The following is a 15,161-nucleotide window of genomic DNA, read 5'->3' on the forward strand; positions in this document are numbered from 1 at the left end:
TTGGCAGTACACTAAATGTACCTGTATCTGCACCAACTGACTGCATCTTTGTCCTCAAACGTCTGTAAGTTGCACTGGACAATATATTATGCTTGTTTGCCACAAATCTGAAACTCTCTATGGATGCAATTGAGGATTATTTTCACATTTTTAACTAATTAACATTTGTAAAGCAAAAAAATGTATATGTATTCAGAGTTTATAATACCGCGGATAATGTATTAATAAACACTCATTGTTTAATGAAATTTGAATGATACAGATTTCGGCAATTATATGAAATTCAAACTCTTGAAATAAGATGCATATTCTGCTGACATTGTGGGTGAAGGTGGATTACATGTGTTTAAATAATTAACTAACTATTTACTCAAACTTTCATTCTTGGAAGAATTATTCCTCACCTAATGACATTTGTATTATTTGAAGATGGTGGCCATGATGGAAAGAAACAGGATAGTTCTTTCTGAATAGAACAATGACTATGAGCGACATCATCTCATTATCTTCCGTGAGTTATCTGTGAGGCTTGCCGGCGGATGAATTTGTGGCTTGTTGTCGCACTAAATGGCAGTAAAAGCAGTCGCCCATGTAAATCTACAGGGACAGGGCATCCCAGTTCATTCATTTATGATCTGAGCTGCTATAAATCCATGAACACTCTTATTTTTTGGATCACAGGATTATGATGTTCCTGCCAATTGTTCATGCATTAATGGTTTTTCCGTTGAGGTTTATTTCCCAAGTCCTGTAAAGTTGTTTCTAAAATATGTCCTGTTCTTTGTTACCAAACACAATTCTGTCCCGGGTTGAAATCATCTTTTCGTTGTCTTTCTGCGTTTGCTTCGCGGTGAATTGGTTTTACAAGCCTCTCTGACATTTTTAACTAATTAACATTTATCCTGACATACTCACTTATCGGCATTGTGGCAGTATTTTATTGCTGCGGTTTTAAAGGCATCAGATAGATGCGCGCGCACTCAGTGTATAGGCACAGAGTTCCAGAGGCAATAGGAAACTTTATCGAAGGTGAATCAAAAGTCAAGTGAAAGCCAAAGGACGGTATGTGAAAGACACAGAGAGGCGAGAAATAGGAAGGAGGCTGCCGAGCTGTAACATTCCACAGATGTTTGTTGGACTTGGCCGGCGGCGCTCGGAGAACTGAGCTTCCGTTTAGCTGGTGTACACTTCCTCAGCACAACAACAACAGCAGCGAGTGTCCCGACTACTGGGAGGATAATAAGAAAGCATGGAGCCTTGTACACCAGCTGCTATAACAAAATCGATCTGCAATCGGCCAATAAGATTCATCGACGATCGGCAATCGTTCGGTGGCAAAAAAACAACAGGGGCATCACTAGAAGTTATGTTAGCTCTTTTTATTTTCTGCTGATCCAATCTGTGTCTCAAACCCATGACACAACCTGAGGAGTGAGTTTTGGGGATCCGACGTACCCTAACCTGTCAGCAGATTATTTCAAGGCAGTGCAAATTTGACTTTCATATTAAAAGCCACAAAGACAAGAAACATGCAGAGGCATAAAAATGGCAAATATATTTTTCATTTGATAATGAGGTGACATTCAAGAGTGATAAGACAAATAAGCAAGGAGCGATAGAAAAAAGAAGGAAGGTGGTAAAAAGCATTGAATTAGAGGACACATATCCAGGGCGATAATATCTTCCCTACGGTCTGGCCACCTGGGAAACAACAACAACAACACGGTCTGCTGCTAAAGTAACACACGCACGCACGCACGCACGCACGCACGCACGCACGCACGCACGCACGCACGCACGCACGCACGCACGCACAGGGCCCTGCGAGACGCACCAGCTCCGGCTCTAGCACGCCGTTCACACAGGAGATTAGGTGCTAGAGAAAACACTGAACCGAAACTCTTAAGGCCAGCACATTCACTTACGCACACTCGGAGCTCTATTACTTTGAATTGATTTCCCTCTGCCACAAACGGAGAAGGGGTGAGCCTCTTTATAAACATCAGATTAAACTTGGGAGGGAGAAATGGAAAGAGATAGAATGACGAGAGCACAGAAAGAAGAGAGATCAGATCCTCTGCAAGCATATCATAGCCTCACAGATACAGCTGGAGCCAGCTCAAGATAATACTGACATAACCCCGACAACAAGTCAGGTTCCAGCTGCCTCCCGGTTTGGGCTACGTCTCACTCTCACTCTCATACCCCCCCCTCCAATACACCTGCTGTCAGCTAAACAGCAACCGTCTCGACCTGAGCCAGATACCTTTGAAAGAATATTTTCAGTAATTATGCTCATTATCATGTTCGCATAATCACTTTGCAACTGCGCCGTGATTGTGATGCCACATCTGTTGCTTCTCGTGAAAGAGGCACTTAATATATCACTGCAGTGAGATATGCATTTAATAGCCAAAAATATGATTTCAAAGAACATAACAGAGCTGCAAACAATGTTGAACTGTTTAGCATCCTACAAACGTGATAGTGGAAAAACTACTTTTATGGTACAGTAGTGTGTAAAAGAGACGCCATTTGAAGCTCGTCTTAATAAGCCTTGTTCCCGTTATGTCATCGTGCCCTTAGTGATATGAAATGGGCAGTTGTAATAATAAAAAGGTTCATTACCCACAGCCATGGCTAATTAGTCCGCCTCATCCTGGATTAAAGCTGGGATTCTGCAGTGAACCCACAAAGACGAGGCCTACTTCTGCCCCTTTTCTTTTAAATTAGCTGAAACGCTTTTTGAAAAGCATGTTATACCGTAGTTACTGTGCTTTAAAGATCGACCACCAGCTGTGACACAGAACTGTGACTAAATGCCATGACTGTATTTGTGGCTTTTCCTAACTGTATCCCAGAGAAACGAGGAAAGGTTAACAGGGCGACATAATCCCTGTGTTTTACTGAACAAATTAATTAACCTGCAGAAAGTCACAATAAATACCAGCGGTGGGGACTCTGTGTAGTCACATTAGACTTCAATAACAGCTCATGGTGCATGCAAACATTTACTGAATGGATGATTAGAAGTCTCAAAGATGACCAGGCATCATGTGCTTTATTTCATTAAATATTCAGCTCAATTTAAAGATCAGTTTAAATAGGTGGATATTTAAGCAAAATTAAAGGGAGATTACAAACAGTATATTCCCATATACTTTTTAATAGTATTAAATAGCAACATTAGCGCCAGTGGTTAAGACGATGTAAGCTTTTTCCAAGTAAGTCAGCGATGTGTGTTGGCCTCAGTACAATGCAAGAAAGGCGACTGATCAAGTGTCTTTGTGGACAAATAGGACGTTCTTCATGCTCTGTGCATGGCAGTGGACGTTCACTCGTTCACGCTTTGATAGCATCTGTTACACCAATCACACTCAAGTGATGCCAAGAATAACGCAGTACAGAATTGAGTGTGCAACAGAGAGGTAACAGCATCAGAACCACTACCAGCAGTACTTTTATGTTGTTTTGCCAAGTTCCATTAATGAAGCTGGAAAACATGTGTGCAATGAACTCAACTCAGCTGATCAGTTTGAAAGCCACAAAGTTGTGTTCCAACAGGCTGGATGTTAAAATGTATTTCGGATCAATCCACTGACACTGCAGGACATTCACTTCTTAGATATTACTTCAAATTAAACACAAAAAACTTCAGAAAATGGAATCAATCTCAGCCCACTTTTATAAACACTGAATATGAATCCTACGTTAAAATCAATCGAGCTTAGAGGATGCATCGGGAGCTGTTTTGGCTGATGGCTGCGCAGTGTTGTCTTAACAGTGAGAGGAAACATAAAAACGAGATCACTTACAGCCCCCTGATCCCCGGCTCTAAATCAGGATTATGTATTCCGCAGCCCTCAGGTGTGTCTTAAGGACTCTTTAGTTGCATTATCAGCCTGTGCAGTGAATCTAAACTGTTTGGAGTAACTTCACTTCAAGGTTTCTCTGGCGTTCGCCGTACGCAGTGGCGAGGATCCTGTCAATCTGTTAATACAATGCAGTCACCTTGTAGTCTCCAGTGATGAGGTGAAAGGTCCAACGCCACATGAGGGATTAGCTTTAAATGTGGCCATCTGTCTGAACCTCTGGATTAAAGACAGCACCACAGCAATCACAGTTACTTAGAAAAGGACAGAGAGGAAGGCAGAGGGAGGGACGCCTGACGGATTAACTATGACGACTTCTTCAGAAATTCGCTCGGCCCCAACGCCGCCATAGCCTCTGGTCCCATAGGGAGGTGGGAGGAATGGGAGGAATGCAGGGGCTGTGTGAAGCGCGGGGGAACAGAGAGGAGGCGGAGGAGATGTAAGGACACAGGATTCCCCTCGTGAAGAGAGAAACGTGTCCCTGCTGCTACCCTTGAATTCCACAATACGGGTTTCCTTAGTGCTACAACACACAGAGAGACCGTGACGCCTGTTCACTTTGGTAATGAGAGATAAAACCCTTGTTCTCTTGAGGCCTCTAGCTGGCATTATAAGCCGTAAACAGTGGTGAGAAAACATGATCGTTTTCTGATGTTCTCTTGCATCTTCACACTACTTGAAACACTTTGTTCACTGTGCACACGGTGTCGCGAGATAGAATGTCTCCTTGTCCCTTCGGAGTCCTGCGTTCTGTCAGCATGGAACACGCCGATCCCGGCTGTGGCGATGGGAAAGGGCGTCCACAAGATGTGAGCAAAACACAGTCTTTGACCTCACATTGCTGGGCCAGCGCAAATCCTATTTCATCCATTCCACTTTCCTATGACCGGACATCAGCCAGGTCCAGCTGGTCTGACTCTCTGGTCAGAGGATGCCATGAGCAGTGATTGACTCAAGGTCCGCTGCACGTAATCCAATCCCCGGCGCTTCTCTCTCTCTCCGATGTTGATGAGTGTATCACTGTCCCAGCCCATATGGGCTCCAGTAACAAAAGGCCAAAAGACAACAAATCAAAAGTTCATGGGAGCTACTGGCAGCTGCATCTGCCAGTAGTCAGTCACCATGGCAATTTTTCTTTTAATTTTTAACCAAGCCATATCATTTCAGTTTAGTCTCTCTAAAACATACATTATCCTTACTTAGTTTCAGTTCCGTACATTTTTCACACTGCTTATTTTCATAATTTACGATATAACCCTGCTTGGAAATGCAGTTCCTTGTTCACCATGATAGAAAGATATAATCCATCCTCAACTGAGAGGAAATATAAGAGAAATTATGACTTATTTCTGTCAGGTAATAACATAATGAAGGAATACTTTTTGAACCAGTGCAGTCAACATAAATAGCATGGTTGAGTTCAAAATGGGGGCATACGGTTAAAGTAAGTGCATTGGCAGACTAATTAAAGGGTCTTTGTAAGATCAGTGATGCAAAAGACTGTGCTTTAAATCATAACACTAAAGAGAAGCAGTGGGAAATGGGCTATTAATAACATAATTGTGCAGCAATTAAGGAAATGACCCATGCCAATGAGAAACATTGGTATTTTCCTTTAAGAGCCACATTTATCTTCTGGACAGGATCTCTCCAGCAACATGATATATCAAGAGCACCGGGTCACATGGTCCCACAGCCCAGGAGTTCCTGCTGCTAGAGAGACTGATGAAGTCTAGGGGAGACCAGGGGGTGTGTGAGGGTGAGAGAGAGAGAGAGAGAGAGAGAGAGAGAGAGAGAGAGAGAGAGAGAGAGAGAGAGAGAGAGAGAGAGAGAGAGAGAGAGAGAGAGAGAGAGAGAGAGAGTGTGTGTGTGTGTGTGTGTGAAATGGGGCTGTACGCCTACGGCCCTGTGTGTGTGTGTGTGTGTGTGTGTGTGTGTGTGTGTGTGTGTGTGTGTGTGTGTGTGTGTGTGTGTGTGTGTGTGTGTGTGTGTGTGTGTGTGTGTGTGTGTGCATCAGCAGTACCCGTCCGCATGCACACCACCTATTAGACACGCAGTTTCGTCTGGCCGCATTTCTCGTGTCTCCCGCCAATAATTCCAACAAAAAGCTCCTCGACTGCCCTCAGTGTGGACCGGCTGGCATGCCGATTGTTGACGAGCATGTTTGTGTGGCCATCTCCCTGTGTGTCTGTGTTGTGCTGGGAGCAGGGACGGGATAAATTTAGCGCTTTAGCCCCAGACTGGAGGCAGTGGCCCTTTATCCTGCACTGTCCTACTTTGCAGAGTGCTGCGCTCTGCTTCAGCCTGCCACAGCGCACCAGGACTCACACACACTCACCTCCCAACGTCGGGCCAAAACAATAGAAGAAGAATGCGCTCAGCGACAACGCACGGCAGCCCTGCAGGCGAACGCAGACAGCCGCATGTGTTTATGCAGGCATATTTGTTATTGTATAACTATATTATCATTGGCTCTTGTAACATGAGCCGCAGCACACTGGCCTCATTTCATACCAGCTTGATTTGTTGATGATGCTTTCAGTCAGACAACAGCAACTAAATGCACAGCCGGCTACACATATTCAAGTACAGTGGAGTAGTAATCTAACTCTCTCCTGATTGCAGCGCAGCGGGACCACGTTCCATGTTGTTTGAAACGGAGCGCATATCAAGCAGATAAAAAAGAAGCAACGTTCCTTTTGTCCCGATCAAACTGAAACATCAAAGCAGGCTGGATTTAACGTTGCTGAGAATTTTGAGAATGCAGCCAATTAGGAGCAAGTCAACGCCTTAGTCTGCCTTAAGCTGACCAATAGAGCGTGGGCATCCCGCTTCACCTTGGAAACACACGATCCCGTGGTGCATTTCCCTGCTGCCATGACAACCAAGAGGAGCTCTGCCTCGCTCGTCCCCCCCCCCCTCCCTCCCCTGTGTTTTCTCCCGCTCTCTCAGTTTCCTGAAGCCAGTCTACCTAGCAGCACAAGGTTCACACAGAAACAACCACGCTGCACAACTTGGAGCCGCCTGCACTCCAGACAAAGAGAATTACTGTCAGCTGTAATCAACATACACTGCTGCATTTGCAGTCCACATAAACAAACAAAAGGCTTCAACTGGTCAATGTGTCATTGATCTATTTTTTAACATATATTAAAAACAGTTCATTTGTTTTTAATATTTATTTTTAACTCTCAACGAAATGTAAAATATGGCAGATTCCTTATAACTTTGATATGAAAAGGCGATAAGAGCAACTGGAGGCACTAATGGAGATTATCGATATCAAAGACTGAGAATTCAGTTTGCTGCCTGCTGCTTACCACACACATCAAGCTAAAACAGAGAGCAGTGAGAGAGAGAGAGATGATGTAAGCATTTTAACACAGGCTGAGGTCTGGGGTTGAAGTTATGAACACTGTCAGCTGGCCACAGCCTCCACCAACTGGAGACTGTGGATGCTGCAGAGGAGTTGCTCAGAACGGTAGCCAGTGTTTCCCAAACGCACATGTGATCTGAGCAGCCTGAGTGACGAGTGGTGCATTTTCACATCCATTGATCAAATTGCTCTTATTTAATTTATTGATAGATTGTTAGGTTCAGAAAACCTGTATTATTGTTTGTCAAAATGACCTAAAGCCCAAGGTGATGTCATCAAATCTCTTGTTTTGTCCAAGCAACTGTCCAAAACTCAGAAATATTGAATTTACTACACTGTTATAAGATAATTGACTAATCAATCAAGACTCTCTCCAAAACCAACATGTCCGATGTTGCACATAAACAACGGACTTAAATTCTGAACTACTGTTATTGAACACTCACCATACAGGCAATGCTCGTCAGAAAACAATTTCATTATACAAATACATTTAATGACAATTTCGAGGTCACATGTGCGTTAAAGCCATGTCGATTTTCCTTGCTGTTCATCCATTTGAGACAAAGAGCCAATCCTGACCTGACCTTCGTCTCAATGAGAGGTAAACAAAGTGCTTTGAGGAGAGGTGATGGCAAACACTGTTAACTAATCCATCTAATGTGTGTTTCTGTGTTAAGGGAGGAAGGAAATGTATCCAGGAGTGAATAGACAATTAAGTTCGCTGGACAATAACAGTGGAAATTCCCTGGAAAATGCTCAACGGCATTCCCTGTGGAATCAGCGAGTCATTGAGACTGATGTAAGATCTGAGCACTAAAAGTCTCTTCAAGGAGGGAACACCGAGTTCTCGATGGTGGCACTGGTGGGACAAACGTGAGCATCTTTATGTTGACAAAACGCATGGAAAAAAGAAGAGGACCTCTGGATCACGTGCAAGCATAAGACCGTGGGAAAACAGCATTGCTAGAGTGATTTAATAATTGCAAATACCACCACCCCACATCAATAACAGCTCAGGAAATGCTTCACTGTCAGACCAGCTGGTCTGAGCGCAGTAGCCGGCAGATATATAAAAAAAAAAAATAAAAAAAAAAACACAAAAGGGGTCTTGTAAATTTCCATCACAGTTTTGTGGCGCTTTGTTTGTCGAAATCCCAGCGTGGCTGGAGCCCAGCGGAACACACCAAAGGGAGAGGAAAAACATCCTTGACGACAACTAAGATTCAGGGTGGTTGCACCACTATTTATAACCAGCCCAGTCTGCTCTGTGACAGCAGAGGGGGACGAGGGGGATGAAGGGAAGGAGGGAGAGACAGACACACAGACAGAGAGTGGCCTGTGAATTCCGGTGCAGAGGAAAAGACCATTGTTTTGTTTTTTTTCTTCCCTTCACTGGGGCCCTCTGTGATCAGCGTACTGGTTTAAGAGGCAGTACAGCTCAAAAACAAGCCATGAATATCGCTTAAAAGAGAAGTGGCTTGCTCTCCAGCATTATTTTGTCTCAGCGTTTGTCTATTATTCTGCCAGTTAAGTGGAAATCTATCACACTTGTCCTGACAGGTGAGAGTCATTGTGGACAGATGCAGGGCCGACAAAGAGTCTGCATTAACGCTGGCGGCTCTGATCTTCCACCTCTCGTTGTGGGTGACAACACAGACGAGCTGACTGCAGAGAGCACAGCTCTGGCCATTTCCATCCTGGACAGAGTAACTGGCCCGCAAACAAACATGTGTGTGTCCATGCACACGCAGGATTATGTCGCTGCGAGGCCCCCGCGGTCACCTGACTGAGAAATCTGGCAACAACTCCAAAAACAATAACACCGAAAAGTATGGAAGCTATCAACTGCATTTAGAACGGCCTCTATGATTCTAGAGCCTCTCTCTCAGTTTAGAAGCTGCTGTCTGCTTCCTCATCAGACACAACCCTGCAGGTGCCACACAATGCAACCACAGAATCTGTCACACTACCTCACACTACAATTATATATTTTTTGTACAAACAATAGCAGTGTGTTAAGTGTGGAGACGGGGTGAGGTAGGGAGAGTCGGGGAGTTGGTGGAGGTTAAAAACTGCTGCGGTCATTTTCTCCTCACTACCCGGCGTCTCCGTCTCTTATCAATAAACCCAGACACCAGGGGAGAAATCCAGCTCAGCCGATAGCACAGAGGAGGTGAAGGACGTCTCCACTGTACACAGACACACTCAGAGGAAGGATAGGAGACAGACCGTGCTGGCACAACAGCACCTCATATCACAACTGTAACGTAGTGCACAATGCAGGGAAGTCCCGAGCTGATCCGCCGGTCAATCCAGACTTTTTTTGTATGAGACATCAGTAATGTTGCATAAAAGCTTGATCCGTTTACAATCCTACGTTTCTTCGCCTCGGGTACAGGAGCTGTCAGAAGTGTCTAATTGCTCTCCACTAAAAAAACTAGATGCAAAGCAAACCTGCAAGCAAGTGAGGGCACCCGAAATAAAAACACAGCAGCCAGCAGTTTCAACTGAACTAATGATACGGTGATGTGCAAGAAAGCTGTGCCGCTTTGGGAATAAGAACAAGATCATTGTGTTGCGCTACACCTCTAAACTCATGCTGTTGGTTTGAACTTCCATATTGTTATTATGAATTCTTTTGGCAACGACAATCGTGTAGTGAAACTGATATGGTGACAGCCCTACTCGAGGCTCAGCATGCACTGTGCAGCTTAATGTTAAAGAATGAACACAAATAAAGACTGCATTGGACTCATCGCATCATAAGATACTTGAATCAAGATCAGAGGCACATTAAATATGATAAAGGAAATCCCTGGTACAATACATGCTGTTTAATATCTGCCTCTTTCCAGAGCATCCATATGAGCACATATATTTGTATGTAGTGTGGCCAGTGGGAACAGAACCCCTAACCAGGAAGTGTGGGTTCAATAGCCTCCACATAAAAGCTATCAATCCTGCGTCTGTTGGAGCGCTGCTCGGCCAGACCACGTCCCACAAGAGACATAACGTGCCTAAAAGAAAACAAACACCCATTTCCAAAGTGCAGGTCCAGGTGCAGAGCACTGCCATAAAAGGAGGGACAACATGGAGCAGAACCAGTGGAGCCAACGTACCTCTTGTTGATGGGCTTCTCATCCTTTTCGTAGGGTTTGACGAACCACTTGCCGATGCGAACGAAGCTGCGGTTCATGAGGCAGCGCTCCAGCAGGTTGTGGATGGCTTTGAACAGCAGTGTGCGACACTCGTAGGAAAGCCCGTTCTCCCACAGCCCATCGTCCTCGGCTAGAGAGGAAAAGAAGAAGGGAGAGAAAGAGAGAGACAGAAAAAAATGTGAGGAGTGGAAAGCTTTCAGGGTTTTGGTGCCATTTTCACAAACCTGTAAGAACTCTCCAAGGCAAACAACGTCAATCTTGACAGCACATAAAACTCAAATCACTGCTACAGCAAGAATGGTGCATGATGCTGGTGGCTGTGGTAGAGGCGTAGCATAAAGCAGCCTCACACATCAGATGGCACAGTCACCAATAGGGATATCCAATGTTTACAAGATGAAGTGTGGAAGCACCAACTGTCATACCAAACATATTGCAACATTACACTGTATCACCAATATCAAGCTGTAAAGTAATACATGTTATTTTATCACCAGGCTTCGCCTTTAAATTGAGAACAAAAGTTTCACTTAGAAGTAAACAGCAAACATCACAAACTCTTTTTTTCTATTTTGAAGAAGGCAAAACAAGTTCAAGCATTTAAGAAAATTCTCTGAATAGGCTCTTGTGCTTTCACTCGCGCTAACAATCACTGAAGGAGAGTTGTGACATGGTCACCCTCTGGCAATTCCATCAACCTGCCGGTTGAAACTGGACACCTTGATTGGACCACATTTCCTGGAATGCAAAACAGTAAGTCATATCTAAAGTGACATCTGGGAATGGCATCACAAAAAGATTGTACTCGGGCGATGAAAATGCAAACAGGAGGAAACCTGCCGCTGCCTGCTTTCATGTTGTGGAGGTTTCAGGTGCTTTCGGCCCTTTTTGACACCGGGGGGTTAGGAGCTTAAAGTTTCACAGTTCAGTAGTGCCCCGGTTTTGTTTTGTCAGCGGGGAAAACCAAGATCGTATTTCTATTTATTTCACCGTAAATATCGACATTGTCCTTTGTAAATGTGTCAAAAAGACATGTGGAATTACACAAAAATAAATCTTTGTGCACATGCAGGAACATTGTATTGTGACTGGGCATGCAATGCATGAATACCATTTTTTTTACTAAACTGATAATGATAACATTTCCGCAATTGTGTAACGGTGCTTCTCCCACCGACAATGTTGCGGTTTTAGCGAGTTGCTGCTAAAACACCATGGGGGAGAGTTTGATGTAGCTACTTCCAGAAACAAAGATGTAACCGGTTTTTAGTTGACCCTTGGTAACACTCAATGAGTACCCAGTGTGCCAGTCATTGTCCAGTAATACTATGATTTATTGGGAAACCATGATGCTTTCAAACAGTGAGTGATATGGGATGGTCTTTACTGTCCCAGCCTGTATAACGGCGCATAAGAGAAACCGAACCAGCAGGGTTCAGCCAACAGACAGAAAGCGACAAACTGCCAACACTCGGGCACAACTTACACTTCTGAGTTTCTGTTCCACACCTGCAAAGAGTTACAGTGTAATTAGACTGTTAGGCTCACAGGACTGTAATTATTTGGTTCATGTGTCGCACCGAACCTGCACCGAGCTGTTCAGGATGAATAAATGCACCGTTGCACCCATATCAGAGTCACTGTCTGAATCCCATTCTGCACTAGCCTGAACGCTGCTCTAATCTCATTAACGGCCACTGCTCACATCCTACAGCACTTAAGCTCCTTTCAGTCAAGTCTCCAGCAAACATCTCCCCGAGTGTGCCGTCTCCGTCTGAGCACAGCCGAAATAAATACCGGGTGTGTGAGTGTGACCCACCCATTGTGTCGGCTTGGAGGGCACCGGGGAGGCCCACGCCGGTCCAGAAGCAAGTCAATCGAAACCTATTTAATTATTAAGAGAGTCCTTGGCTTGCTGCTGTAATGTGATAGAAGATATAAAGATATTTTAAATTTGGATGATTTCAGGGCTATCAAAAGAGGAAATTGCATTGATTTCCTTCCTTAAACAAAAGAGACACTGTGAGCCCCTGTGCCAGCCTTGCAGGTCTGAAACGCTGGTTTGAGGAGATGCTGAGAGCTTTTATGTTCTCCTGAGTTAGAGCAGACAGACGGCAATGTTGCATGGACGCAATGTAGGTGTTCAACTAGCCTCTAAAACATTACATGCAACTGAGGGAAATCAACCTCAGGCTAGCTGCCAAGTGAAGAGGGCTGCATGCCCAATAATATTGAGAGCAACAAACTAATTCATCAGGTGCGCGCGCACACACACACACACACACACACACACACACACACACACACACACACACACACACACACACACACACACACACACACACACACACACACACACACACACACACACACACACACACTGTGGGATAAGATCAGGAACACAGAAAGCAGGGCAGAGGCAGGAAAAAGGAAGGAAAACATAAATTTCCCATAGAAAATCCACAGCAACTGCAGAATAAATGTGAATCGACAACAGTATAAAAACAGTTAACTTTCTAGTAAATGTGGATGGGATACAGTATGTACGAGATCAAGAACTTTTTTTTCCCCTCCCCAAGTTTGCTTTGAGTGATTCGGCAGCTGGTCTGGCCATCCTGAGAGCCGTGGCAGGCAAGAGGGCAAAAAGTCAACAAGAAAAGAAAGCAGGAGCACTGAGGCACTGACAGCAGATTAAGAGGAAGGACGAGAAAAAAAGAAACAAAATAGGATTTAGGTCAAACTACTGCTGGCTGAAGAGACAGATCAGTGTGACTGATAATGTTTGAAAAACGAGAGAAAATGAGGAGAGCAGCCGGGCTCAAATCTATGGCGAGAGAGACGTCAACCCTGTTTGCACTTTGCAATTAAACCTTCAGTCCTGCTTCAGTACTCTGTGGATGATGGCTCTTCTGTAAAAGTGGCAGATATCTGCCTACGCCTACTTTTACATCAAGTGCCGTGGTGATCCCATCTGCTTTCCTCTGCCAAGACCACACCTCCTCCTCCTCCCCCCTGTCACTTGTTCCTGCTCAGTCTCTCCCTCAAGCAGCTCTCAAACATGCGTCTGGTTTACATCAAGTGTTCCTAACGACCTCACGTTCATCATGCAACGCCTGCTGCAACACTCCCCTCTTCAGACAGACACAGACAAAAAAATGTTGCAGTGCAGGTCTGTGAGTCCAATGGAAACACCCACACACTCACTGGGATTAGTAATGCAAAAAAAAAAAAAAAACATCCTGGACAAGTAACAGGACTTGAGGAACTTGCTCTCAACATTACTCTACATCAAAAAAAACATCAGCTTCTTATGACTGAATTGAAAACCATGTGAAGTACCGAAAGATTAAAGATAATCAGCAGATATAGGGAGTTGAAAAGGAGCATAATTTGTACCGTCGTGCATCACTTGATGCAAGCTGTAAAAAAGTAAAGAGCAGCACAAAACTATTCAACAAACACAACGGACCAAATCCTCCGTTTAACCGTCTTATCTTATCTGAAAGTGATCGCTATGGATGCAGCTGACAAGTATTTTCCAATATAGGTCATTTCATATTAATATTGGTTTGCTCCTGTGTGGAATCAACACTTGAAAAATACTTAGTATTTTCAAATTTTACTGGAAACATTAGTGCAAAATTAACAATTAGAGAAAAAAATAAATAAATGTATGAATTAAGGCCATATTTAATTTATAAATAAATACACATCTTGTAACATTAAGTGTATAGCCTCCATAACTTCACTGATGATATTATTATTAGTATTATTATTATTATAACCGAGGTTAGCTGTAGAGTAGTTTCTTTAGCAGCGTTTAGAGCTGCTTTGCTTACATTCGGTGTCATTGTGATTGACAAGTAATGAACATGTAGTGTGAGAGCGTTTACAGCAATCCAAAATGTGCCGCTGTATATGTAATCACCATCGCATCATTTTAAAGTGTCATCTGTGGTTATAATGAACACTTCAGGTACCCAAAAATATATAAATAAATAACCCGTGACCCGAAATTCCAGCTTGGTGATGGATCTGTGAGTTCACATGTGCTGTGAGGCTGGGTGTGCGGTGGTCAGAGCGCGGAGCGTTAAGATGAGCGGCCTCATTTGGACAAAGATTTATGAGCTCAGCTGATGGCAGGGACACTTTCACGTCGCTGCCTCCCGGTGCAGCAGGCCCGGATGAGCTGCCCTTTAGAAGAGCTCTGGAGCTCAATTAAGAATACTCACATATACCTCCAGCAGGGAAAGTCCTTCAGACACAGAAGCACACAACACCTTTCCTATAACATCTACATCCAATCAGTGCTCCGCTTGTCATGCACCTTAATACCACAAAATGGCACATGGGTGTTTCTGGAGGCCATATAAACTAACAAGAAAGTTATGAAAATTAGTAAACGCAAAAGGAAAAAAATACTTGAGCTTGAGGCCCCTTGAGCTTGAGGCCCCCCCCCCCCAGTTGCTCATCTGTGTATAAGCAATTAGAGCAGCAGTCGGTCATTAAACAGCAAGATTAATGCCTTGTGATCGACTGAGCTCAGGGGGATTCTACCAAGCCTGGACAGAAGGTTTTCTCCTCTCCTCCACTTCCTCCTTATCTGCAAGGGGGGAGAAAGAAAGAAAGAAAGAAAGAAAGAAAGAAAGAAAGAAAGAAAGAAAGAAAGAAAGAAAGAAAGAAAGAAAGAAAGAAAGAAAGAAAGAAAGAAAGAAAGAAAGAAAGAAAGAAAGAAAGAAAGAAAGAAAGAAA

At 43.9% G+C, this 15,161-nt stretch overlaps 1 protein-coding gene across 3 annotated transcripts in view; it reads right to left on the minus strand.

Annotated features, from left to right (window-relative positions):
• The window catches only part of med13a (mediator complex subunit 13a), a 75,184-nt gene that overhangs the window by 43,721 nt on the left and 16,302 nt on the right, over positions 1 to 15,161 (minus strand). For all 3 annotated transcript variants that reach the window (XM_068721173.1, XM_068721174.1, XM_068721172.1), the window contains one exon: positions 10,371 to 10,539. In XM_068721173.1, coding sequence (XP_068577274.1) covers positions 10,371 to 10,539 — 169 coding nt within the window. The remainder of the gene's footprint in view (positions 1 to 10,370; positions 10,540 to 15,161) is intronic.

The sequence above is a fragment of the Cebidichthys violaceus genome, unplaced genomic scaffold, assembly GCF_023349555.1.
Source record: "Cebidichthys violaceus isolate CVI_PGR_0920_01 unplaced genomic scaffold, fCebVio1.0.p SCAF_27, whole genome shotgun sequence".
Lineage (NCBI taxonomy): Eukaryota > Metazoa > Chordata > Actinopteri > Perciformes > Stichaeidae > Cebidichthys > Cebidichthys violaceus.